Source organism: Colletotrichum chrysophilum (assembly GCF_026319265.1).
Source record: "Colletotrichum chrysophilum strain AFK26 chromosome Unknown scaffold_187, whole genome shotgun sequence".
Classification (NCBI taxonomy): domain Eukaryota; kingdom Fungi; phylum Ascomycota; class Sordariomycetes; order Glomerellales; family Glomerellaceae; genus Colletotrichum; species Colletotrichum chrysophilum.
The window spans coordinates 45,950-70,477 of record NW_026517474.1 but is presented as its reverse complement, the minus strand read 5'-3'; the positions used below and the strand labels follow the sequence as shown (position 1 = coordinate 70,477).

Here is a 24,528-nt window from a genome sequence, read left to right as displayed (position 1 = left end):
TTCTCATCTGGAACCTAGACAATTCTCTGTGCAGCCATATCAGGAGGTTACGGCGCCAGCTTGGGTTTCCTTGGGGTGCGTTGCTCGAGGGTCATGCCTGGTGGCATTTAATGACAGGTCTTGGTAGATCTCCCCTCCCGTTGCATGTCTGTCCAGTAACTGACCTTACTTTCAGGAGGTATGCGCCGTTCACCCCGGCATTTTAGGGCAGAAGTATGTGATTGAAGTGTCTGAGCTAACTATCCTCAGCTTACTACTACATCACGTGGGGCATATGGCTACGAAGATGCCTCGAAGGCCGAGAAGATGAGTATAGGCTGGTATGGCCAAGGTCAATATCCTCGATTCCTGTAGTGGTGAAGGCCAAAAAGGTCGAGTAAAAATAAGTCAAAGCATGCGTCCTGCGCAAACGAGAGTCGACGATGCCACGAGGACAACCCGTGGTGGTACAAAAGACCGATAGGTCCCCATTTGTGGGCTAGTAGACACACACCATAGAGCATGCAGATGAGTTTTTCCAATCGCGATCAACTGGTGGGATGATGCTTTGCGGGCGATTACCTCGTCGGCTTAAGCGGCAGGAAAGGTAGATGTGCCTGCAAGACTCCGCCGCATGCTTGATTACCTAAGGTAATGGATACACTGTACATGCAGGCACCTGGCACCATCCAACAGCACTCGCAGGGTCTTCGTCTCTTCATCAACTGGACAGAACGGCCCCTATCGCGACTAACCCGGCTACCCTTTGTCTCTCCCGATAACCAGACTACATCTGACATACTCTCTCATACATGCCAAGGATTGCACCAGCCAAAATGTCGATTCCGAACCAAGCACTTGAAAAGGTAGGCATACCTAGAGCCCCTAAGAAACTCGGAACCACAGGGAAGCTCGCAGGCTCACCCCCCCTCGTCGCACGCAGTTGATCCGTGAGATCGAGAGCCAGGCCATCGCGGCCCAGCAGCAAATTGGCCAGGCGCGCACGCAAATGACAGCGAAGCAGCGGGAGATGCGAATGGTGCGCCTGACCTTGGATGAGGTGGCGACTTTACCTCCCAACTCAAACGTTTTTGAAGGTGTTGGCAAGATGTACGTGGAAATTGAGGAGGAGCAAGAAATGAACTCTGCTGACTGTGCTTGCTTGGGGGCGGAAAAGGTTTGTCTCGCTACCCACTCCGCGACTGACGGAAAAACTGGAGGGTCAGATCAAGGAGAAGGAGGGTGAAGTCGAGAAGCTGGGCCAAAAGCTGCACTACCTGGAGACGACGTTTAAGAACAGCCGGCAGCACATTGACCAGATGCTCAAGGCACAGTCCTGAATGAAGGAATGCATACTTCGTTCGACCTGGTGGTGAAGGATGGCACTCAGTAATCCCAACGTGCACACCGTAGGAAGAAACGTGGGTACTGAGCAGAAGTTTCAAGACGCTGCGTTAGCTGCATTGTATTTGGTGGGAACTTAGGCATCAGGATGGACATCATAGCGACCTCAGGTGTCCCGGCTTCATCATCGCAGTAAATGGACCAGGCCAAGTCGAACTCGGTGGCACGACGAGCCGATCCTGCTGTCAGCCGGGCACTTGTGTCATTCAGAGCCCATTTCAAGTCCTATAGATGAATTCCATTCGACGCATGTGTTGAGGACGTTGGCGTGCTGGTGATGTGTAGCCGAGCGTTGGCCATCTGGGGGTATTAAGACCAGGGTGGGCGTTGCATGACAGACGTGATTCAGCCTGTTGAACAGTTCCAGTAACCTCCACCACCTTTCATGACTGTTATCTATGCATGATGGCTGACACCTTTGGGGCAGATATAGGACAACTCAAGAGCAGTGCCCGAAAGCTGGGGGTGTCGCAAAATTACGGTGAGGCTACCTTAGTGTGGGGAGGCGGAGGCCGCAGGGTGAACTTTTGGAGCTGAGGATTGACGCAGACAAGACTCCCAGGCAGCAGGCAAGCTCAACTACCTAGGCAGATGCCAGTGATGGGTACGCGAGCCGGGCTAGCCCTGCATAGTGAGGTGACGCAGAAAGGGTGCGTATTTTGTCGAACGGGCTTAGGCAGGTATCTTTGCAAGTACATGCGCTCCCTTTGTCTCCCGTCCCGTCCCCATGCCACCATCCTCAGCATCCTCAGCAGTAGCATTGAGTGCTAGACCGCCGGCGTCGGACCAGTCACAGCAGGCGCCGACGAGAAGCCGACCGGTGGAACCACGGCGTTCCGGCCCCCAAGAAGCTCAAGCCACCCGTGGGAGATGGGCCCACACCGTCAGCAGCTGTGCAGCCCTACAGCAGGAGTCTAGAATGCTAGCGGTTAGCTTGTGTGGAGACGAAGGAGGGCATGGCGAATTAGCGTGCAACTGCGGACGAACCGACGAATCACCAGCCAGTATAGTCAGCCCCCTGGCCAGGACACGCCGATAGTCATTCGTCCTGTCTGCCAAAGTTCGCTCTTTCACCAGTCACCTAACCCCATGGAATGGCAGGACGGTACGACTATGGTACATCGATCTCCATATCTGTGTCTGCCTGCTTACCGTTGCAGCTGTTCCAACTGCAACCCCTCCTCTTCCCCGGCCCCGGCCCCGACCCCGGCCACCTCTCTGGTACCCAAGGCACGCAGTTGTGAGGCCTTTCCTCCCCTCTTGTCCCTCTGAGGTCTTTCATTCTCCGCCCTAGGACAGACTGGCCAACCCAACCTCTTCATGTAAGCAGACCGGCATGTTGCGCGAAGCATCTCGTCGGCTCCTATGCCCTAAGCCAGGGAAAGCATAAAGAGCCACCAACTCACTTGCCCGCCCCCAAAACCCTCTATCCTACTCCCCTTTCCTTCCACCTTATCCGCCATCACGCGCCGCCCCCGTTCTTCACTTATGGTCCGTCGCTGACCCTGTCCCCTCTCCATTCGACCCTATCCCCCAAAATTGTGTGTTTGCCTCGTTGGTCATCTCCAGACGTCATGAGCAGCTATTACTCAGATGACGACGAGCTGGACATTCATGTCTCTCGTCGTCGTGCTCCTTCGCCGTCACCCGTCCATTACGTCGAGGCAAGGCCAAGACCTCGCAGCTACTACCCGAGCGCTGCGCAACCTAGTTATCTCGTACCAGAGCGCACCATAATATCTGCGCGCACTCGATCTCGCTCACGGGACCGGCGCTCCTCACCCACCAGCAGCGCAGCACCGGCACCGGTGTCGGCACCGGTTATCATAAACAACCGTATATACAATGAGCATTCGTCGGACGAAGACGATGACCACCGCCCTCAGACATACCACCGTCACCGCTCCCACTCTCGAGCTCCCTCTCACTCCCACTCTCGGTCACCATCATCCTCCTACATGACTCGTGAGGAGTACGAGGCTGAACGCGCTCGTCAGGAACTGCAAGAGCTTAGGCTCAGCCAGGACCGAGAAAAGGAAGAACGGCGTATCCAGCAAAAGTACCGAGAAGAGGCTGAGTTGCAGCGTGCCAAGCGTGACCTAGATGACATTCGTGGCAGAGAGGCTCGTGCTTCGGAGGAGAAGCGCTTCAAGACTCAAATTGAACTGCAAAAGTACGAAGAGGAGATGCGACTAGCCGAAGAAGCCAAGAAGCGGGACAAGGAAGCCTCCGACGCAGTGGAGCGGTACAAGAAGAAGGAGCAAGACCGCATCGCAAAGGAAAGGAAAGAGAAGGAAGAACGAGAAAAGGAATTTCAGAGACGACTCCAGGAAGAGCGCCAGAAGGAGCTCGACCGTCAGGCTAAGGAGAAGAAGGAGAGAGAGGACCGAGAGAGAGAATACAAGAGACGTCTCCAAGAAGATTTGATCAAGTCGGGCTTGGACGAAAGGGCGATTGCAGCGATTCTGAAGAAGGAGAAGATCCCAGAACCGCCAAAGCCTAAGCCCGCCCCAGTCGATCATGCCCTTGTGGCTGCTCAACGCCCGACATATACACGCATGGCCCGAAAGCATTTGTCCATCGAGACACTGAGGACATATCGTGTGGAGTGGGAGTTGGATACTGTGAGTGACTTAAAGGTCTCAATATTCTTTCGAAATGCGTCCGCTCACATCTCACAGGACCCTGATTACGTACTCATAAAGCGCTGGGTACCCGAGTGGGAGCAAGATACCCTTTGGAGGCACACTAGAGCGCTCCGTGAGAAGCGGTCATCCAAGCTAGTGCTGGAGATTGAAGACAAGAAGTCTCATCGGCATGAGCCGGAATTTGAGTGGGTCAGAAAGAAGAATGACCGTAAGAGGAGCAAGTCCCCAGCGCTGCTCATGTACCTCGCAGGAGCTAAGCCGGCATGATATTTGGAGGTCAATGGCGAGGAGATCGATTTACCGGCGCGTTGATCATGGTATATAGTATCAAACGATGACGTCCAAGGTGTTTGTGTTTTCGTTGATTGAGGTGAGATTTCAAGCGCATTTTGTGCGCGCAAAGCTAGGGCTCTATTCTCGTCGTCAAGTCGGAGGTCCAGGTGCGCTCAGCTCTTCTAATCAATTCTTCATAAACTGTCCAGGCCAAAGCCGAGCTCATTGCCTTCCTGCTCATTCGGAGTGTGACCCCGTCTAGAAGGGAACGAGCGCCCTCTTCCGCAAGCATCTTGCGGCAAGCCTGGTACATGTTTCGGTAAATGGATGGCTGGAGTTGTATCCTTGTCTTAACGGCATCGAAGGGATTGGAAATGACGGAACAAGCAGCACCGGCCATGATGGCGGAGCTGAAGTTGACAAACGTCGCGTGAGAGGTTGTTATATAGCTCCGTGTCGGCCGACTCTGGGATGAAATATCGCTCAGTCGCCTTTTCAATAACTCGTAAAACAATACGTACATGCCCGCGTAGGGGGCATCGCGCACAGCAGTAGCGCCGAAGCCGGCGAAGAATCCCCGGAAGCCAGTATTTCTGTAAATATCGGTCGAAGCCCCGAGGATGGATCGGTACGAGTACAGATTGGACTCATACCGAACCTTAATGACGGTCAGAGGCATTAAAACGAAGCCGGCAAAAGTTCTAGCGACGGCGCCAGAAATGAGATTGGCCGATGGCGCAAGAGTCGGTAAGGACGAGGAGTGAGAACGTCGGCTTGTAGCTTGGTCGAGGCCGAGGAGACGCGATTGGGAAACATATTGGCGGAACGAGTTGAGTGAAGTGAAATAGAGGGCTGACCCCAGACCCGTTCTCAGTGCTGAGGGAACAGTACCACGCCAGAGGGTTTGAAATTTGTTGGGCGAAGCGGCCACTTCCTTGAGATAGGAAGTTAGGGATCGATGGCCGGACTGCTGCACTCGTGTCTTGAGCAAGTCCAGAGGTTGAAGAAGGACGGCCGAGGCGACTCCTGAGCCTAATCCGGCGAAGAAGTGCCGAGCTGCGCGCAGGGTCAGCACTGGCGCTGAGGACGAAAGCCCGATAGACAAATGGGAGCAAGACTCACAAGATTTTGACCGGCGTGGAATGGTTTGTTGAGACATGAGAGTCTGAACAGATCGCGCTTGGCGGAGAAGCTACCGCTGTAGTCGTTAGTTACGCCTGCATGCGCGTTGTCACCAGCGATGGGAGTTTATTGGGAATTTCCACTGCAGTTTATAGCCATATTGTCGGGAGAAGGGTGTTGGACCATGGGTTTGACTGGCAGGAGGATATCTCGTATAGTATCGCAGGTGCGAAACCAAGGACTTTTATTTGTATAGCCGACTACTAGACAAAGTAGATGCTCACTAGCCCATTCAGGTGCCAATCGATTCAAGGTGGGGCGCCATTTGTGATGACTTTCCCCGGCATATTGGAGTAAACACCTTTATCGGATATCCTCATATTATGCATCTAGGTCGGTTCTCCCCCCCCCCCCACCCCCTAGGAACCGAACGCCCCATCTCCAGGGTGAACTCACACCTCCGAATGCTCCGAATGCAGGGTACCGTAGTTCAAATATCTTCTCTATAAACCCGCCTGAATACGTAGTATGATAATGCACGACATTTACTGATGCTTTCCTCAAGGCATATAGCGTGAGCTCCATGAAGTCCATGATGAAATGTTGTCTCTCCCCGGCATGTCGGGCATGGCGTCCATCTTATCCTGCGCTATCCGACCCTCAGTGCGTCGCCTCTCACATCCCCAACATGAATGGAGAGAGACTGGAGAACAAGAAGGCTAATCCGCCTGCTTGGCTCCTTACAACTCCTTTGACCCTTGCCCCTTGTAGTCTCCAATGACAGACTCGAGACGGCCTGATAGCAAACGGTGGCGCTTGACAATGTCGATCCACTCGGACTGTTTGGTGACTCCTTGGTTGTTTTCCCCAAACCTAGCAAGTAACATGCCGAAGTCACCCCCAAGCCTGCCTAAGCTGCCTGAGCAATACAAGACCTGGGTCAGGATGCTGTCTCGAGCAGCTTGGTCTTTGATGACTGGAAGATATGCTGCCAAAGTCTCCAGAAGCATCTCGACAAGATGCGAAGGAAAAGTTGCCAGCGTCGGTGGCAGGGGTTGAAATGGATCTTCCGAGTCGTTGCCTGGCCCGTCCGGCAGACTCGTGGCGTTTGGGAAGATGCTCTTGAACATGGAAACGACGCCAAAGCTTTGCTCGCGAAAAATCTCGACGTAGCGCTTGAGATACTTCTCCGTCTGCTGGCCCCCAGACCAGGACTGTAAACTGGAGCCTTGCTGTCTATGCCTCTCTTCGTCGGCGAGCTCCCGCAGGGGTTGCAAAGCACCAAGGGTGGCGTCTAAGGTAGCCATACGGCAACAGAGAAATAGCAATGAAAGTGCGTTCTCCTGAGAATCACGGCTGGCGGAACTCATGGGAGAAATGTCTGGGAGAACTCTTCTCAACCAGCTGACTGTCCGCAAAGAGGCAGCTAGCTTGAGCCCGGGGGACTTGAGGGCCGTGATCAGGTCGGCCGCCATCTTGACTATGGCTTCATCGGCTTGTTCAGAAACCAGATCCACCAAGGGGGAGTCTGGATACAAGGCGTGAAGTCTTCGAATATGAGCGTTTAAATCCAGAGCGGACGCGTAATTGGCTGGGACAGTGCTGATGGCCGAAGACAGCAGGGTGGGAAGTTCCAGAACATCGACCAGTCGCTCCTCATTGCGGAGCAACAGCAGGGCGCGCTTTCTCTCGACCAAATCTTCATTATCACTGGACTTGCTGTATGTGGCTGAGAAGCGCAAAGCCTCTGAGTCGAGCTTAGGGATTGCATTGCGTAGGTCAGCCGTGTCAGCGACAAGAGTAGGCAGAGCGCGGGCTAGACCGGCGTGGTGCGAGGCCGAATCGATGACAGATCTGTGAGAGCGTTTGGAGACTCCTTGGAGAGAAAGAAGAAGCGACTGAGATGACTGAGCGAGTGATTGAGGCTCTGTGGAAACCAACGCTGCCGAACTCTGTTCAGCGAGATGTGTCAAATATTCAAGTTTAGCCGTCCTTGGGGTTGGGTTTGGATCAGTCCCTTGGGTCTGCCGCAGATCGAGCAGATCGAGGAGAAGATCGGCCATGGTCCAACCGTCAACGATGATAAGATGTGGCTGTTTCCATCGAGATAATGCAAGCCCGTAAGATTGCACAGGATGTGGTGAGGGTAAGGGGGGTGAATAACGTGATGTCGACGGCAGCAGTGTAGTAGCTAGGCGTGGGGATACCTGTAGGTAGGTGCTTGGTGGGTGATACCTCAGGTGGGCAAAGCATACAACTAATCATCAGAAGCCTACTCAGGACCCGTCATATGCAATTAGTGCCTACGGATACGTAGATACTCAGAATATCAAAATAACGAGTTTGACACACATGCAGCGTTTGTAAGTACCCACTTTGGTGCAACACCAAATGCATCTGTCGGCTGCACGCATACCAGCGTGGTGGGATGGAGAACGAGAGTGTTACCCGCCGACCTGCACTATGTGCTAGGATAGCTGTGTGATAGCACCACGGGGTTGATAACAACTCACGTGGTCGTTCTTCTGATCACCGCACTCATGAAGTACCTAGCTCAGGCTCTAGAGACGCTTTCTTCGCGCCAGGCCAGCTGATGTCGCTGCTGATGGATGATCAGATATCACGGGCCGAGTAGTACATGAACCTGCAACATGTCACTAAGTACCTGGGGGGGGGCGGCTGTACCTTAGCATATCAAGTTTGAGGCGCCTGAAAAATGCGCCTCCTGGCGCACGTCTCCCATAGTTCGAGAAGCACAGAGGTTGCGAAGTACTAGCAGAACTTTTGTCACTCAGTACGTCCCGCAAGGATTTGCACTAACTATTGAAGAGTAATCCGTCCAGCGTACAAGATAAGCAGATACTTTAACAAGGGCCCAGCACCTGCATCGTTCCGACGTAGCGCTCCATCTGCTCAAGGGTGATCCGCCTTTTCTAGAGAAACCCCGTGTGCTAGCATCTTTACTTTTTTTTCTCTTCTCTCCAAGGGTCCTCCCTCATCCAGCTTAGCTCCCCCAACAACCCGCCAAATCCTCCAGCTCCCCGCCATACCGCATCTTTCTTTAGTAGCATCAACTTCCACGCACTACCGTAGCTCACAGGACCTCAGATCAACCTCTGTCTTTCAGCCTCGTCTTTTTTGCACACCTGACCAACTCGTCGATCGACCCACCGACTGAAGGCGGCCAGCCCGAACACTCGACGTTTCTTGAAAAGCTGCTGGTATCTCTTCCGAGCACGAAATCTTCGCCCCTCTCTACATTGCCGCACGTCTTTCGGACTCTTCCCGCCATAGACAAACCGACATTCGCCCCTATAAACGTTGACGACGCCTCCAGCAGGAGCATGAGAGACCCCTTTTTCCTCGAGCCCATACCATGGCTCGTCAAGGCAACACAGCCATGGGCCGATCTTCTGTCCCTCCCATCATTGCCGCTCCACGTCCATGAGGTGCTCGCCGCTAGCTTGCTCTACTCGGTCATCTACTACCCGATATCACCCTTGGTTTCGCGCCTCATCGTCGGCCGCAAATACCTGGATCTGCCCAGGAAGAGAAGAGTGAACTGGGATGCTCACGTCGTCTCGTTCGTACAGAGTACCCTCATCAATGGATTAGCGCTTTGGGTGATGTTTGCCGACGAAGACCGCAAGGGGATGGACTGGCAGGAGCGCATCTGGGGCTACACTGGTGCAGCTGGCATGATCCAGGCTCTCGCCGCTGGATACTTCCTGTGGGATCTGGTCGTTACGAGCTGCAACATGGACGTTTTTGGCATTGGCACTCTGGCCCATGCTGTTAGTGCCCTCTTCGTCTACGCTCTTGGCTTTGTAAGTCGATCACCGTCTACAGTTGTTTCCACGCTCGTCTAACCATTACATTCAGCGACCTTTCATCAACTATTATGGCTGCGTCTTCATTCTCTGGGAGCTATCGACGCCTTTTCTCAATATCCACTGGTTTTTTGACAAGCTGGGAATGACTGGCTCTCGTGCCCAGTTATACAACGGATTGATGCTGCTCTTTACCTTCTTTTCCACGCGCCTGGTGTATGGGACTTATCAGTCGGTGAGGGTTTTCTCGGACATCTTCGCGGCCATCGATACCAACCCTGTCTTACCTGTCAGTGCCGACACTGGCGAGGTCATCACTTCGACTGTCATGAGGTTTGCGACACCTACATCAACGGTACCTGCTTGGCTGGCTTTCACATACCTCATGAGCAACATTACTCTGAACAGTCTCAATTTCTACTGGTTCATTATGATGATCCGTGCAGTGCGCAAGAGATTCCAGCCGGCCAAGACAACCGAGAAGGATATGCTCAAGGAAGTATCGGCGATGAAGGCGATTTCACAGCCCACACAACCTGCAATTCGCCGACGCAAGGTATAGATATGGTGGAATGGGTAGCTAACGCCAGTCTGGTTTGCCTGGCTGTGACACTTAAGGAAGGCATGCAGGCATACGGTTTAGAGAGTCGTGCGTCCGTGTAACGGTGTGCATGATTAAATCTAATGACCGGCGTACTGTACTGTCGTTTGCTGTAGTAAAGCGCGTTCTTGCTTTAGATGGGATCGAGCACGGAGTTGAGTGTAAATGTACGTTTTCTCAATACTTGCGACTATCTGAAGTTCTGGACACCTGGCGACTCCTTCCTGCTTGTGGATCTCATATTCAATTCACAGCCTCTAACCATGCTCTCCCGCGGATTTCATGGAGTTTAGCATACGCATGCAATGTTCCCAAGGAGGTGAAAACAGTCGCTAAGGTGCAATCGGTCTACTTGTACTGATTTCGGAAACTTATCGCTGGGAACGACCTCATGCATGCGAGCCTTCCCACCAAGTGTGTTAGGATTGGGCATGAGAAAGCAGAGCTTGCAGGCGCAAATCACAGTTTAATGAAATGGCTCTAACATACAGGAACTTGACAATACGTCTGACAAGCCGCAAAATGGTATTAAGTACATCTATGCGAAGACGCTAGAATGACGACAGCAGACATACTTGCAGTGCACCTATGCTATGTATGGTGTGTCCAGAAAGGCAAACACAACCAGAATTTGGCACTCGCTCTGGACCAGACCAGACTGGCTATCAGGTATGTGAATGCATGTACATTTAGAAACCAAAAGGGTTGGTCGGAGCTATGCAGTCAGTCAGAATGCAAACATGGGCTTCAGCAAAGTACGTCAACTTACTTGCTTGCGAAAGGTTGGCCCGCCGTCCGGTTGGCTGGGCCATTATCTTCTTGGCATCTCCCGTAACGCCAAATCGAACCGGAGGTGGCGGCCCTGTCTTTTGTGGCTGCAACGGCTGAATAGGAGCAGCCAGCGAGCTTGCACCACCCAGACTATTGAACCCACCAAAGCCGGTCTGCTGGGGCTGGAAACCTGTTTGCTGAGATTGGAAGCCAGGAGCTCCCGTTCTCTGGGGCTCCATTGCAGGAGGCAAAAATGAGTTGATACCAGTCGCCTGGGGGTTGAATGTCTGGTTATTCCCGAATTGCCCAGGGAAACCTGTGGGCTGTGCCTGCATCGGATTGAATTGGTTTGGATGCTGAGGGTCGGCAAAAGGGCTTTGGTTGGTGGCCCCGGTCATCATCGATTGCATGGACTGCATAAACTGCCCACCTGTTTGCTGCATGCCGGCGTTGAAGCCCATCACGCCCGGAATAGGTTGCTGCTGGGGGACAGGATACGGATTCATCTGCGACTGGGCCATCTGTTGCTGTTGCTGTTGCTGCATTGCGAACTGCTGGTGCAAACGTGCTTGGCTGATCTCATTCATGCTCTGACCCGGGGGCGCAACAGGCGTCTGGAAACCCGTCATCTGGGGAGCTAAGGGAGGTGGTGCAAAAGCGCTCGGCTGAGCCGACTGAGGAGCTGACAACGGCCGAGAAGGAGGCGGAGGCATCAGTATACCCTGGCTCGATGTTGCAGCAGGTGGAGTTGGTCTCTGTCGCTGCACTGGCTGCTGCGGCGGCTGCGTCGAGGTAGCGTTCGGCCGGACTGTAGCAAAGAAGGATGGAGTCGCCCCCGTTGGCTGGGGAGCTTGCGCAGGTGTCAGCGGCTGACTTGCGGTAGGGTTGTGCGCCGGAGGTTGGGCAGTCCGCTGAGGCTCCAAAGGCGTGCTTAAGAGAGATAGCTCCTGCATAGAACCGGTGAGGGCCGGCACTTGAGGAGACGGCACAGGCTGCGACACAGGCTGCTGCACAGACTGAGTAGGAGGTTGGGTAGCCGCGGGTACCGGAGGTATCGGTGATGATCCCGCGGCAGGTTCTTGTGGTTGCTTCGCAGGCTTCACGTCCCATGCGTCGTCGTCGAAACCGCTTTTTTGGCCAGGCGAAGGCCCCGGAGCCGACGACGGCGACTTTGATGAAGCATCTTCAGCCGGGCCATCCTCCTTGCGCGCGAAGGCTTTCGGATCCACGACGTCGCTTGTCTGAACAGCAGGTGCTGGCCGGCCCTTCCTTGTATTGTTACGCAAAGCGCCACCGGGTCCCGAGAAGAGACCGCCAGAGCCGCCGTCTCCTTCAGCACTAGATTTATCACCCCCTCGTACACGGCCAAACTTTTGATCCAGCGTGCGCATGACCTTGATGATGTCGCCCTCGCGAAGACCCAAGTTGCGGAGAATGGAGGCGTCCACGTCGGGAAGAACGCTCTCATCCATAGAGTCTTTGGAGAATGCCTGCGCATAACGCTCACACAGGCCTACGGCGACGTCGCACGAAAGGAAGAACTGGAACCAGTCATACTCGGGCTTCTGCGGCGGGCCAACCGATGCACCAATTCCGCCGGAGGCTGAGTCTCGTGCTGCCCCCGCTTGAGAGGCCGCTCTGGCTTTCTTGACGTTGGACAACGGCTTGTCCTCATCTAACGAGATGCCGGTAATGCGTTCCACGTATTCAAGATCTCCCACTGACATTTTGGCTACCGGAACCGCAATCTTGACGCCGTTCATCTTGTGTAAGTTGATCTTGCCATCCTTGAGCCCAAGAAATTGCGCGTCGACACTGAAAGACTTCGATCGATCGGTCCATGTCCTGACCTTTGAAGGATCCGGCTCTGCGATGTGTTGTTAGTCTTACTGGGGACAGTTTTAGATGGGGCCCTGACACACTTGATTTTCCAGAACGGCCTTGACCGCTACCTTCGCCACGTCCGTTTTCGCGTTTACTCCGCTGCCCATAGTTATTACCATTTTCTCTTGCCATAAGACTGCTGCCTCGCTTAGGTAGAGGCATTCCTGGCCCTACCTGCTGTGAGCTGTCTCTTTGCGCCGCCTTGACAGCTTCCTTTGTCAACCGTATCTCTTCGAGGCGATTTTGCTCGACAGTCGATTTCGCAGCGTTGATTCCAGTGTTGCTGGGTGGCGGGGTAATGGAGCCTGTGATCTCAATGTAGCTGCTTGGAACGACGCCCTCTTTCCCGTTCTTGACGCGCCGCACTTGCCACCACTCCTCGCTCTTGGTGTCATCGATGATAACAACATCATCGCCAATTGCGACCGTTACTTCGTCGTCACCCTGGGCCATGAAATCATACAGAACTTGCCCTTTCTTCTGGGCTTTCCCAGCTCCAGCTAAGATGACCTCTCTCAAGCCTTCTGCCCGAACAGCTCCAGCTAGTTCGCCTAGAGCGCTGACAATCTCCTCGGCCGTATCCTTGGCACCTGCGTGAAAGTCTACACTTTTGCTTGGCCGTACAAGCTCGAGAAAGACGTGTTTCCCCTCACGAGAATAGTGCGTCATCTTGTCGGCCGTCCATTCTTGCGACGGCCCGTCCTGTGCACGCTCTGGAGCAATGAGGATGGTACCAGTTGCCAGATTGACACCGAGCGTCGTGGGCATCTTCTTGCGCTTGCCCATGACAGACACCATTTCATTGATGTTGTACATGTGGAAACCGCCGGGTGCACGGTAAGGGGGTTCCTCAACCTCCGGAGAATTGTCGTACAGATGCGTGTCTATCGATCTCTGAGACAATATGCGCGCTGGCGGAGGCGCGACTTGAGATATGGGCCGTGCTGGCAAAGCCGGACTTCTCACATGCTCCTCGTCGGAAGGCTCTGACAAAGGGGACTGTGGCGAGATCGGAGGACTCTCAGCACGGGGAGCAGGAGCGGAGCGTCCAGCAATAACTCCAGCCAATGCCGCCGCAGGATTGTTCGGTTGTGCGCTGGACGCAGAATACGCCGACTCTGGACGCTCTGAGTTGCTGTCGGGCCCAGGAGCCGGAGGCATGGAGGAACGTGACGGCAAGGCTGGGGGCGGCGAGGGCCGAGGGGCGGCTTCTTCCGACTCGCCCATCTCGATGTAATTGGAAGGAACAAAACCATAGTCGCCGTCCAGACCAACCAAAATCCAGTCAGGGTCTGAGGCGTCGTAGACGTCGATAAGTGCATCTTCTGGGAAGGACAGTTCTTCGTCAGTTTGACGTGTATATTCATACAATGCCCGAGCCTTTGCAATAGGTTGAGCCTGCAACAACAATGTCAGCACAGCACAGAAAAGACAGGATGCCACTACCTCTTCAACGTAATTGTTTGGGATTAAACCTTCGGGCTCATCCTCATCATCAGCGCTGGCTTTCTTCTTGGCTTTCCACCAATCGTCTTCGGCATTCTTTTCTAGTATGTAAAGCACATCTCCATCACTGATGGCGAGCTCCCCCTCGGCTTGAGGCGCATAATCATATATGGCCTTACAGACCCCCGAAAAACCCATGGTGCAGGCCTGGATGGCTGAGGAAAAGCGACTAGTATGTGATGTTAAAATCGGTCGGAGTTTGTTGACAGGCGGGTAAGGCGGGAAGCATGAGGATGGGGCCAATGTGCTGTTGATCGGTTGGCAGGGCCGGCGCTGTTGGGGAGGGTTCGCAGCTCGGTGCCGGCGACCCCGGAGATGGGGTGATTGAAACAGAGGGAGCCCGGTTGGATCGTATGCAACGTCTCCTATCGACAGAGAAGTTGTCAGTAAGTTCGCAAATACTAAACCGAGATAGGATGCTGCTGGTTCAGGAGAGACGATTAAAATTAACTCAGGTGCTGAACGACGCAGAAGCAAGATCCTCTATCGCAGCTATGTTGGATTGCCGGGAGAGAGGTTTGCTGCGAGGAGTGGAGAAGGCACGCGAAGCAGGCGAACGTAAAAACCCTTAAGGTAGCTAAGGGTATCTGGGAGGGATACAGGAGACGGGAAGATGAATATCCAGACGGGGACTCGAATCGGAGCAACGATGCGATGATGCAGGGCTAGGCGGGTGAGGAAAGCTTACAAGTCATGAAAGAGTGTATAGAGCACCGACTCTGGATAGCGTGGTTCTATTTGCTCGCGAGAGATTGTCAGCGGTGACTGGGAGCCAAGGCGGAGGTGCAGGTTGCCGGAGTTGACGATTGACGGGAGATTGTGGTATGTCGCTTGCGTTGGGCGGTGATGTAAGGAAGGCCGGGCAGGGCTGGACGTTTTGGAATCGGATCAGGCAGGGCAGCGACAGGCCGGAGAGCAAAGTAGCCCCAGAGCATGCGGGAAGTGAAATTTAGCTTACCTACCTGCAGAGGTATAGATGGCAGGAGTGGTGATGTTGGTGACAGAGGCAGCAGGCTGGTCGGCAACCGAAACCTGCCGTGATGTTGGTTGTAGTTAATGACTACGGGATGAGATGAAGACCACGAGACTTGGTTAAGACGGCCACCGCCACTGCCACAGCCACATGGGCGGACAGTCAAGTCATCAGAGGCCTAACCTGGGGGCTGGGATTCAGGCACCTCCCCCTTGTTTGCTTGTTTGACCGCGCTACCTGCCTACCTTACCTAGGTGCCTTACCACGTTACCCATACTTTACCTTCTGTCACCTTGCAGGTGCGTACTTACGTAGGTATCTTGTGGGTAGGTACATATCCGGGGGTAAGTCAGGTAGGTACTTTACTGCGGTACAGATGTTCTGCATGGGAACGTACCTGAGGTAGGTAAGGTGCTTTTTTTCAGTGGTGGTGGGCAGGGGGGCCGCATGTAGGTATTATGGCGCTGCGGGGCCTCCTTGGCAGGGTGCTTGAAGAAATGACAGCAACAGACCGGAATCAAGGTTTATCGTTTCCGTTTCCGCTGCTCTACCCTACTGGTGCACCTATTCCATACTTGTGCCTAGAGAAACTCGCGCTCGTCTCTGTCTTCATTACCTATTCCTTCCACGATCGGGGTCGGTTTTCTCCGTGGTCTGCATGCTCAATCAATACCATTCTTGGTATGCCAAATGGCCTGACCAACCATCGCGTCGCATTACCAAATATGCCACACTGCGAGGGGTAACAGAAACGGAACCTCATCATGCTGGCACCGTCACTTTGGAGGGTAATCCATGTGCTATTTCATGCCTTACAGATGCTCAACTTTCAGACCAGTGTTCCTCCTGTCAACTCACAGTACGGCCTGCTTCCTTTTCCATGTCCATCATTTTGCTGTGCTCATTGTGAGCGATCTCAAGGCCTCGTCCGTCAGCGCGCGACGGACCGCCTATGACGAGTGCCTGTCTTCGACGGTCTGGCTGCTGCCGCCCCCCTGTCCTCGGCTGACGACACCAGGGAACATTTTGGGATCCTGGCTTAAATTGTGGGCATCTACTGCCCATGGTGCTTCTTTGGATGAAGGCAGGCTGGCAGGTGAACCGACTACATCATCCCGAAAGACCGCCCTAGTGCTTGACGCGTCTAATTCAGACTTCTCGCCACCCGCGACTACAGAAGCGTTTCCGAGTCCTCCGCTGGGGTGTTCGCGCGGAGCCCCGTGCTGACCAGCTATAATGGCCTGAGCAGTACTTTGCTTGTCGGCGCTTGTCATTGAATCCGAAGACGCCCTGGCGCCGTACGCAATATATTTGCGAAGCCTGAGGCCTTTGTTAGTCTCAATGCCACTTTTCGTAACGTATGGGCCGCACTTACATGTCACGCTCTTCCATGAGCGTCTGAAATCTGAACTCCTCTCGGCGGTCCGGGACGTTCGTCTTCACCATGGTGTTGCCTGCCTTGCCGGGTAAGCTGTAGTTAGGTCCCAACCATTGCTCCTTGATTGCGTTCTCGAACCCGCTCTGCTTGACTGAGTTCTTTGCCAGCTCGCACATGTCCACGGAGCCCAACTTGTAGATTTGGGCGGCCACTGCGTATTCCTCCATCAACGGCTCTTTGGTGAAGGCAAACTGCAGAGGGTCGTCTGTGGACAGGGAGACATTTAGACCCCTGCGGAAGTATTGATAGAAAGGGTTTCTCTCGTAAGCAAGAAACAGGGCGTTGTTGCTTAGAGGCGACATGGCAATACCTATTTGCTCCAAGTAGAAGATGTACTGCAGAAGAGGGACTTTGCGCAGTAACAGTCCGTGGCTAATACTGTGGCAGCAAAGCAAGGCAACGGCAAGATGTTCGCTATCCCCTGCCTCACCGCAGTGTGGACGGAGCGCAAATGTGTTGAAGCCACGACGCTGTCGGAGGATATTGAGTGAGGCCATATTGGAGAACAAGTAGTAGATCCAATAGCTGTACGGCGGGTTCTGTTTTGAGTCCCATACCTTCGGCACTGGGAACTTCTTGAACAGACGCCTCTCAACCTTGCTCTCATCATCGACGCTATCAAAGCCAATCACTCTCTGCAGGAAGATGTGCAGCTTTGGGTGACTTGATGGATCCTTGGACACCTCGAACAGAGGTTCGAATACGTTCTTCACAACTTGCTCAAATGTGTCCATGAGTCCGCTTGCCTTATAAACATCATACAGACGAGGAATTTGAATGAGCCATCGAACATTGTGAGAAAAGAGCTTGTTGTCGACGACCCAGGCCGCTAATTTGTCCCACTCGTCGAGTGACTTGCCATAGATGGAAATGCGCCATTCGACCATCTGGTATTTGCTTGACTCCAGGTCAGCAATTACCTCCTTGGTGATCTCGGCCAAATAGCGTCCGTTGATGAAATTGTCTGTCTTCAAAAAGATTGTTCGGAGCCTGGACTCGCCAATTGGGTTGTACTTCAAGTTGAATTTGTCGAAGCGGTGAAAGGAATCCGTATGTGCGTGCATGTCCAAGGTATCGATGGACAGATCGTAAGCAGTAAGATTAATGCTCTGGAACACCTCTGCCAAGGTAAGATGCCGACCGTCGCGGAAGAGCACTACCTCATCCGGGCATTTTTTCATCTTGCTTTTGATGAAACGCAGAAGGTGTTTTTGGTTCATACACGCAGAGTGATGAACGTGTGTGTCGACCTTACGCACGTTGTAAAAGTCTCTGTGGGGCACTTTTTTGCTGTCCGCGGTCTCTTGGTACTCGTTGAGAAGCGCGTACAGGTTGAATTTGCCTTCCAGATATTGCAGCCGACGAAATGCGAAACTCTTACTAGGACCATCCGAGGAAATACTCAAGATCTGATCAAGATCCATGTAGAATTCGCGAATAGTAGGGACACGAACGAGAGGGGCACCACTCGCCTGAGCATCCTCACTGTCGAAGACCTGGTAGACACCACTGTCATCAAGCTTGAATGTCATTGTGTCAACTGCGGGCAGTGGCAGAAGATCATTCATATCGAAATCCTCCCCAATATCTTGGCCCGGCTTTCTTTTCTTCAACGTCCGTTTTGGCTCCAGTTCCGGACCTGCCGCTGTCGACGACATGACCATACTTCCGGTTAGACTATTAGCAGAGCTGTTCATTGCGTCTGTTGATCCAGCTGCTCGTGCATGTTCAGCGCCCCAGGCTGGCTGTGGAGGTGGGGGATAGATCGCCCAGGATGCGTCGTCTTTGGGATTATCATCGGGGCCTTGGAGGGACAGTCCGATGTACCTCTTTCGAAGGTGCACAATACTTTGGATGTTCTTGGAGATAGAGCTGAGCTCAGCCGTGATATGAGGGTCTGTATCTGAGAATGCAGCAACACCAAGAGCTGCAGACTGGCTGAACATCGTCGGGTTTGCGTCAAACAGGTGACTCGTACTCACTTGAGCTCCTTCTTGCGCGATATCATGCATATCGTTCTGGAAGGGGTTATTTCGAGGAGGGGGGGCCTCCTCTCCGCCGACCGATTGCCCAGGCGGCTGTGAAGGGTCCGGCAGCATCAAGTCTTCGCGAGCCGAGGTTTTCCCCCTCAACTGCCCTTTCTCTTGGCCTAATGGCGAAGAGTCCATAGCTTGATCGATGCCTCTTGTGCCCGCGCTCGCGCCCGCGGAAACATCACGAGGGTCTGAACCCACAATTACAGGGCTCCCATGGGGCGTGGAGTGACCTTGCGACCACACACCACTGCCGGTCCGTAATTGGCCAACCTGGCTCCTCTGATAGAATAACTTGGCATCTGCTTGGCTCATCTGGCGTTCAGCAACAGGGTCGTAGAAAGCGGTGCGAGTGGGAAGGTCACGAGGAAGCATTCCGTCTTGCAGACCTGACTCATCATGACTCTTATCGTTGTGGGCAGGGCGGGTGTTCACTGATGATGCGTCGCCTTTGGTTTGCCCCTCTGAGCTTTCGGAGCCCGTGTCACCTCGGGAATCATGGGCGCCTAGATCACCCTCGGAATCCGTGTCCAGGTCATGAAGCGAGAATGTGTTGCCTCGCTTGGGTGAAGTCGAGGCAGAGGTTGGGTCTAGGGAGGAATCTTCGGTGTCTGGTCGTGTGTGATGTCAGTAAAGAAGGGCCGGCGTGGATGACTCGGGGGATGGAGGGGTGTCGATTGATCTATCCACGGTCGCTGGAGAGGGAACAACTTACCAGCGTGGAACACGACTTTCGCGTTCGGAAAGGGGAAGAGTACATACCAGCCATGACGAGACGCTGTTCAGACCGCACCGCGTTCTGTTGCAGACCTCTTCCCCCCAAGAAGAGAAGTAGAGGTGGGAAAAACCAAGATATTGAGCGGCAGAGATGGTCCTATCGATAAGGTCTGGGAGCATTATTGTACCGAGTACTTGCATCAAATAAATGCGGGGTCGCGGTCGGCTCCGACCTCCGACACAGGATGACGCACCGGACGGGAACTGCAGAGTGAGTCCTGAACAGTGGCGGGGCCCGAATGTGACGACCGGGGTAAAATTGTGTCTGTACGGTGACTAGCAACTACGACGGATACCCTAATATATGTGTTCGCAGCCGAAAGGCGAACGGCAGTCGAAACACTAAAAGCATGACCAATGTCGCGCAGAGCCATAAGTAACTCGACAGCGTAGCGAAACTGAATGTTTTCACCATCGTTATCCGAATGACTACGCCGGAACAGGAGCAGTACCGACATTGCGGATTTTGGGTTGCCTTTCTATCTCGTCCTCATTGTGTACAATTCTATACGCTGCCCATGTCTAAGTCACGAAGTCGAAGTGTTACCAGCGCCTTTTTGCACTCTTGAGGTTTTGGCCCTTGAATCAAGGGAGTAGAGCCCTCCTGCTCCGAACACAATCACAGCCCCGATTAATGTGCCCGCCGCCAAACGATTTCCAAAAAGCCAAATGCTGAGGAGCAAGCTGACTAGCTTGCGAATATTCAGCACGATTGTGACCGTCAGTGCTGAGGAAACAGCAGCCAAGAGGTTGACGCCTCGGATACATGCGTACTGCGTCAGGACGTTTGTAACGAGGTACGCAATTTGGCTCGGAATGTGAAGCTTGGCCAGTCCCCCTTGCAAACCCTCACCAAGGGTAAATCCAGTTGTTTGTCCTAGCATCGGCAGAGATAGAGGCGGGCTGTGAGCTAGACGCTGAAACTGTCGGGCGAGGGACGGCATGAAGGGTAGGAAGAGCGGCAGAGATAGCAAGTGGGAGTAGAACAGATTCTCTTTCCACTGTGGGCCGTATTTCTTATACGTCTCCTCGGTGTACAGTCCCATGATAGCTGATAGGACCTGTGCCACGAAAAGTATAATCAGACCAGTCCCGAAAGCTGGTCGTTCACTCTGCCCAGCTGACTTCGTTGTACTCTGCAATCATGTAATGTGTTAGCATGCATCTCTGTATCATCTACTTTGTCTTTGCGCCTTACCTTGGATTGAGAATCCGACCACGCAGCAGTAATTACACCAAGCGTGAGCAGAATAACAGCCACAATCTGGATACGCGAGTATTTCTTCCCGTATAGAGAGCCGGCGATCATTGTCGTTATGCTGCCCCCGGACCGCAGGATGATATGGACTGGGACAGAGATATCGTAGCTGAAAGCGTGGTTATTTAGCACATTGATGCTGAAAAAGAGCACAATGTTGATAAGCCAGCGTCGCAGGGGCACCTTGTTCTGTCGTAAGAAGAAGGGTGGTCTCGATCGATCGAATTGCGAAACGTAGCCGGTTACGGCTACGAAGAGGAATTGTACAAACGTCAACAGTGTTCCACTCGAAGGCTCGACCCTAACAGGAACAAAATGTGAGCGACATGCAGGACCAGGCGACGAAGGAGGGAGTGACTGTGAATTGGATTTCTAATTGACACTTACTTGATGATAGCTTCCAGGGCGTAGACCTAGACGATACGAAGTCAGCAAAGGCCGAATCAATTTTGATCAATGACAGCGCACATTAGAGCAGCATCCACCGAAGATCAGGCCAAGCATGACACCGACGGCAATCCATTGAGAAAAGAGGCCGACTATGATGCGGCTGGCGCCTTGCAAGGATTTCTCGGCGTCTGATGACTGTTGCCCATTCAAGGTCAGGCCATTAGCAAACTTGTTGTATGGAGCTCGAGCGTTGACGCTGGTGTCCATCTTCTCCGACGGGAGCGATGAAGTGCCTTGCGGCTGGCCGCGTCTTCGAGTTGTCGCCGGCGAGTTCATTGAGGCTATCGGAGCCTGTTAGAATCAAATTGGAGTTGGAGTGCAGTCAGAGTGTAAAACGTGCAGCGTATTCAGGAGGCAAGACAAGACGTGACCAATGACAGCTGGACAATCGGCCCAGGTGCGAAACTCAAAGCTCGCTGTGCAGTCCTGGGCACCTCACAGCGTCCCTTAAGGCACACTACCCACCCGCCTACCTTACTTACCTCCACTATCTAATTCTAAGTACGTACACCTGCCAGCCACTGCCTTACTTACTTAGATATTCACCACCTTTTTCGCTTAAATAAATAAATAAAGATAAAAAATAAAAAGGAAAAGGAAAAGGAGTCGGAGCGCAATTTACTAGGGGCATACATTTACCCTCCTCTAGGTAGTGTTTTCCCGGCCTGACCTATCCGAACGTATCGCGCATCTCCAGCGTCAGGCCAAGATGTCCCACGTACCTTAGTACCTAGCTAGACACGTAACCGTAAAGATCCACGATATCGGAGTATCGACCAGCAATTTGTCTAAGTGCTACTACATGACGGCACCATTGCCATACGCTGAGGGACAGATCGCGGCGCGCGCTGCAAGTGATTGCGGGTTGACCCCACTTGCCTATCCTGGCTAACTCGTCCTTCACACGCGATACCACACAAAGTAGCTAATCACGGCAGTGTATCACGCTACATACCTATTATCCATCTCATCAGGAGCTTCAGTTCATGAGCCCAGATGGTAGACAATAAACGTAGCCATGTGAGAATCTCGTTGCCTTCAATTCTGTTGCGGAAATCAGGGAGGGTTCGCCAACCGTTGCATGGCCAGCGAGCCCATCTATCAGTAGTGCTTCTTTCATATCTGTCTCTCCCCAGGCGCCTTTCCGTCTCTCCTCTCCCGAAGCACCTGCATGACGGCCTGCGGTGTCCAACAGTTTCTGCACTGCTGCTTTCCTCGACCTCCCAGCCCTATATGGCAATAATGGCGGTGGTGTGAGCCGACCAAGGCCGAGACACAGATGCCGGATAGCAAAGCATCGTCTCAAGTCAACCTTGTCGAAGAAACCGACGCCCTCTATCCGCGTCTGCAAAACGCCTTGCTGCGCCATGTGCCGTCCATGAGCTTCCTCGCAAAATATAGACCTCCAGTGCCTGAAATCCATTGACTGACTCTATAGTGCAGAAAAGACAAATAACTGAGGAGGAAGGTTGTTAGCTTGCGACGATATCCGAGGCAATATTGACGTCACCATCCATGGGAGATGCTTACGTTGTTCGTCGCTGCAATGGCGATGCTATCCTCGAACGGATGCCAACTCATGTGCAGGATTTTCTTGTTGAAATCGATCTGGTCGGCATCAGTTTCCTTGCGCATTCGTTGGCCTTGGCCGCCGGCTCCAGCAGCAGGACTGCCAGCACGAGAACCTCCCTTCTTGCCGCCGTTGGTGGCGGTTGGGCTCGTAGACGAGTTGATGGGTGTCGGCACGCCGACCTTCTTCGCTTTGAATGCAGACTTGTCAGCTTGTAAAACAACTTCAACCTCCTTCTCGGGGTCGGATGGGTAGATCATGAAGTTGTTGTTGTAGCTGCCAGTCATGACGTTCTTGGCATCGCCTGAGAAGACAACCTCAAACTTGTCAAAGATGCTGTCGTTCTCGTACGTGTCGCAGAGGCGTGGGCGCAAGTGCTCGTGAATTGGAATAGTCTTCACTGGCTGGCGCTCCATATTGATATCCCAGATCTTGACCGTGAGGTAGTCGCGCGACAGAATGTAGCGGCCATCGTAGGAGAAGCGCACGTCGGAAATAGAGGATATGATTTCGGAGAAAAAAGACCTAGAGGACGGGTCTTCTTCCTGTTCAAATACTGGATTTGGGCATAAAACATGTTAGCAGCAGTAAGACTATGATCGGCAGGAAGGAGGCGGACATACGCTTGGCGTGTCTGTCACAGAGAGCGCTCTCCCGCATGTCGGCAAGCTTGATGGTCCCCTTCGAGCTCGCGTACATAAACCAATTGCAGCTCAACGGGTGGAACTCAGCAGCAGTGATAACCTCAGTCAACTCCTCCATGTTGGCTGGCTTGATGTCGACAATGTTGAAGCTTTGATCCTGAATGTTGAGGTTCCACAAGTTGATGCGGAGGTCATCGCTGCTGATGAAGGTCTCGCCATCGCTATTGACGGATATGCTGTTGATGTGATAGGCATGAGCATTTGCATAGGTTCGGCGAGGCACTGCAGCAACAACAGTGTCGTGGTGGGTAAGACGAGGCATGATGAGATCTTCCGCATTCTTGAAGCGATGGGCTGGGGTTTGTCTTGGTGCACCGCCGCCACCGGCGATATTCGCGGGCGTTAAGTCATCGGATAGGTTGTTCTCCGCGACAACCTTGAGCGACTTCTCGAAGACCTTCCACAGCTTGATGGTCTTGTCGTTCGTTGAGAGCAGGTAGTGGGAAGCATTCTGGCGGCGGCACCACTTGATCTTGTTGATCTTCTCCTCGATTTCAAGGGATTTGAGGTAGTCGAATTCGGGTTCGTGAGACTGGAATTCCGTGTGGAACTTGTATTCGCAAGTCTTTTTCTATTCGAGGTTATTAGCCTGGCTCAGGTTCAACAGCAGTTGGCTCCGACACACCGTCTCGTTTCGCTCAAACAGAACAACTCTTCCACCCTTGTCTCCTGTCGCGAGGTAATTGCCCGTGTGATCGAACTCGACCGTCGAGATAATATCAGCTAGAAGAGTACGTCGTCAGACAAACGGAACCTGGATTGGCCGCTGGAGGGCCCTTTACTACGGCTCACCTTCGGTGATGTCCTCCACATCGCCCTTGTCTCCAAAGCACCTATTGTACCATGTGAGCAATCACCCAAAGCGAGAGCGCGGCAAGTGACGAAGAGGGAATGGAAGTGGGCAAAGATGCATCTCGGATGAATGGGGAAGAAGAATACATACTGGGTGAACTTCCACGTGGGAGAGTTCGTGTCACTGTCCACCATCTTTGCTTTCCAGCTCCGGAGAGGCTTTGGTATGGTATATGGGGCTTTTCGGAATCAAGCGAGGCGGCGGGGCACGTCGAGAGCAGAGCGAGCTCTAGGCGTGTGGCAGACGGGATGCTGTCGTTCAGCGTTGGGAGCAGACTGATAGGGCTGGTACAGGCCACAAGATCGACACAAGCAGGCCCAGGAGGCGAGAAGGTAGAGCAATGATTGATGGCTGTGGTCGAGTCGGGGTCGCGCAACTGGTGCAAAAACACGCAAGACGCTGACAAGAGCGAGGGGCAACTGTGGCGGGCGGGCGAACTGCGTTGCTAAAAGCC

General features: G+C 53.4%; 8 protein-coding genes across 8 annotated transcripts; 3 read left to right on the top strand and 5 right to left on the bottom strand.

The window, feature by feature from the left end:
- Positions 1-815: 815 nt before the first annotated feature.
- Positions 816-1,319, top strand: COL26b_012716 (uncharacterized protein; the record flags this gene model as incomplete). The annotated part of the gene is made up of 3 exons (XM_053185354.1): positions 816-845; positions 923-1,156; positions 1,206-1,319. The coding sequence occupies 3 exons, from the start codon at positions 816-818 to the stop codon at positions 1,317-1,319; spliced, it is 378 nt and encodes a 125-aa protein (XP_053030714.1).
- Positions 1,320-3,341: 2,022 nt separating this feature from the next.
- Positions 3,342-4,298, top strand: COL26b_012715 (uncharacterized protein; the record flags this gene model as incomplete). The annotated part of the gene is made up of 2 exons (XM_053185353.1): positions 3,342-4,007; positions 4,065-4,298. 2 exons carry the CDS (start codon positions 3,342-3,344, stop codon positions 4,296-4,298), a joined length of 900 nt encoding a protein of 299 aa, XP_053030713.1.
- Positions 4,299-6,166: 1,868 nt separating this feature from the next.
- On the bottom strand, positions 6,167-7,489 carry COL26b_012714 (uncharacterized protein; the record flags this gene model as incomplete). Its single annotated transcript, XM_053185352.1, has 2 exons — positions 6,167-7,280; positions 7,368-7,489. 2 exons carry the CDS (start codon positions 7,487-7,489, stop codon positions 6,167-6,169), a joined length of 1,236 nt encoding a protein of 411 aa, XP_053030712.1.
- Positions 7,490-8,770: 1,281 nt separating this feature from the next.
- COL26b_012713 (uncharacterized protein) lies at positions 8,771-9,818 on the top strand (the record flags this gene model as incomplete). The annotated part of the gene is made up of 2 exons (XM_053185351.1): positions 8,771-9,253; positions 9,309-9,818. The coding sequence occupies 2 exons, from the start codon at positions 8,771-8,773 to the stop codon at positions 9,816-9,818; spliced, it is 993 nt and encodes a 330-aa protein (XP_053030711.1).
- A 728-nt stretch (positions 9,819-10,546) lies between these two features.
- On the bottom strand, positions 10,547-14,156 carry COL26b_012712 (uncharacterized protein; the record flags this gene model as incomplete). The annotated part of the gene is made up of 4 exons (XM_053185350.1): positions 10,547-10,572; positions 10,627-12,495; positions 12,551-13,910; positions 13,959-14,156. The coding sequence occupies 4 exons, from the start codon at positions 14,154-14,156 to the stop codon at positions 10,547-10,549; spliced, it is 3,453 nt and encodes a 1,150-aa protein (XP_053030710.1).
- A 2,206-nt stretch (positions 14,157-16,362) lies between these two features.
- ADA1 (putative zinc finger protein) lies at positions 16,363-19,231 on the bottom strand (the record flags this gene model as incomplete). The annotated part of the gene is made up of 2 exons (XM_053185349.1): positions 16,363-19,073; positions 19,225-19,231. The coding sequence occupies 2 exons, from the start codon at positions 19,229-19,231 to the stop codon at positions 16,363-16,365; spliced, it is 2,718 nt and encodes a 905-aa protein (XP_053030709.1).
- Positions 19,232-20,880: 1,649 nt separating this feature from the next.
- Positions 20,881-21,154, bottom strand: COL26b_012710 (uncharacterized protein; the record flags this gene model as incomplete). Its single annotated transcript, XM_053185348.1, has 2 exons — positions 20,881-20,910; positions 20,966-21,154. The coding sequence occupies 2 exons, from the start codon at positions 21,152-21,154 to the stop codon at positions 20,881-20,883; spliced, it is 219 nt and encodes a 72-aa protein (XP_053030708.1).
- Positions 21,155-22,379: 1,225 nt separating this feature from the next.
- Positions 22,380-24,208, bottom strand: PAB1_2 (Protein phosphatase PP2A regulatory subunit B; the record flags this gene model as incomplete). Its single annotated transcript, XM_053185347.1, has 6 exons — positions 22,380-22,403; positions 22,478-23,073; positions 23,141-23,792; positions 23,847-23,944; positions 24,014-24,054; positions 24,165-24,208. 6 exons carry the CDS (start codon positions 24,206-24,208, stop codon positions 22,380-22,382), a joined length of 1,455 nt encoding a protein of 484 aa, XP_053030707.1.
- Between the last annotated feature and the right edge of the window lie 320 nt (positions 24,209-24,528).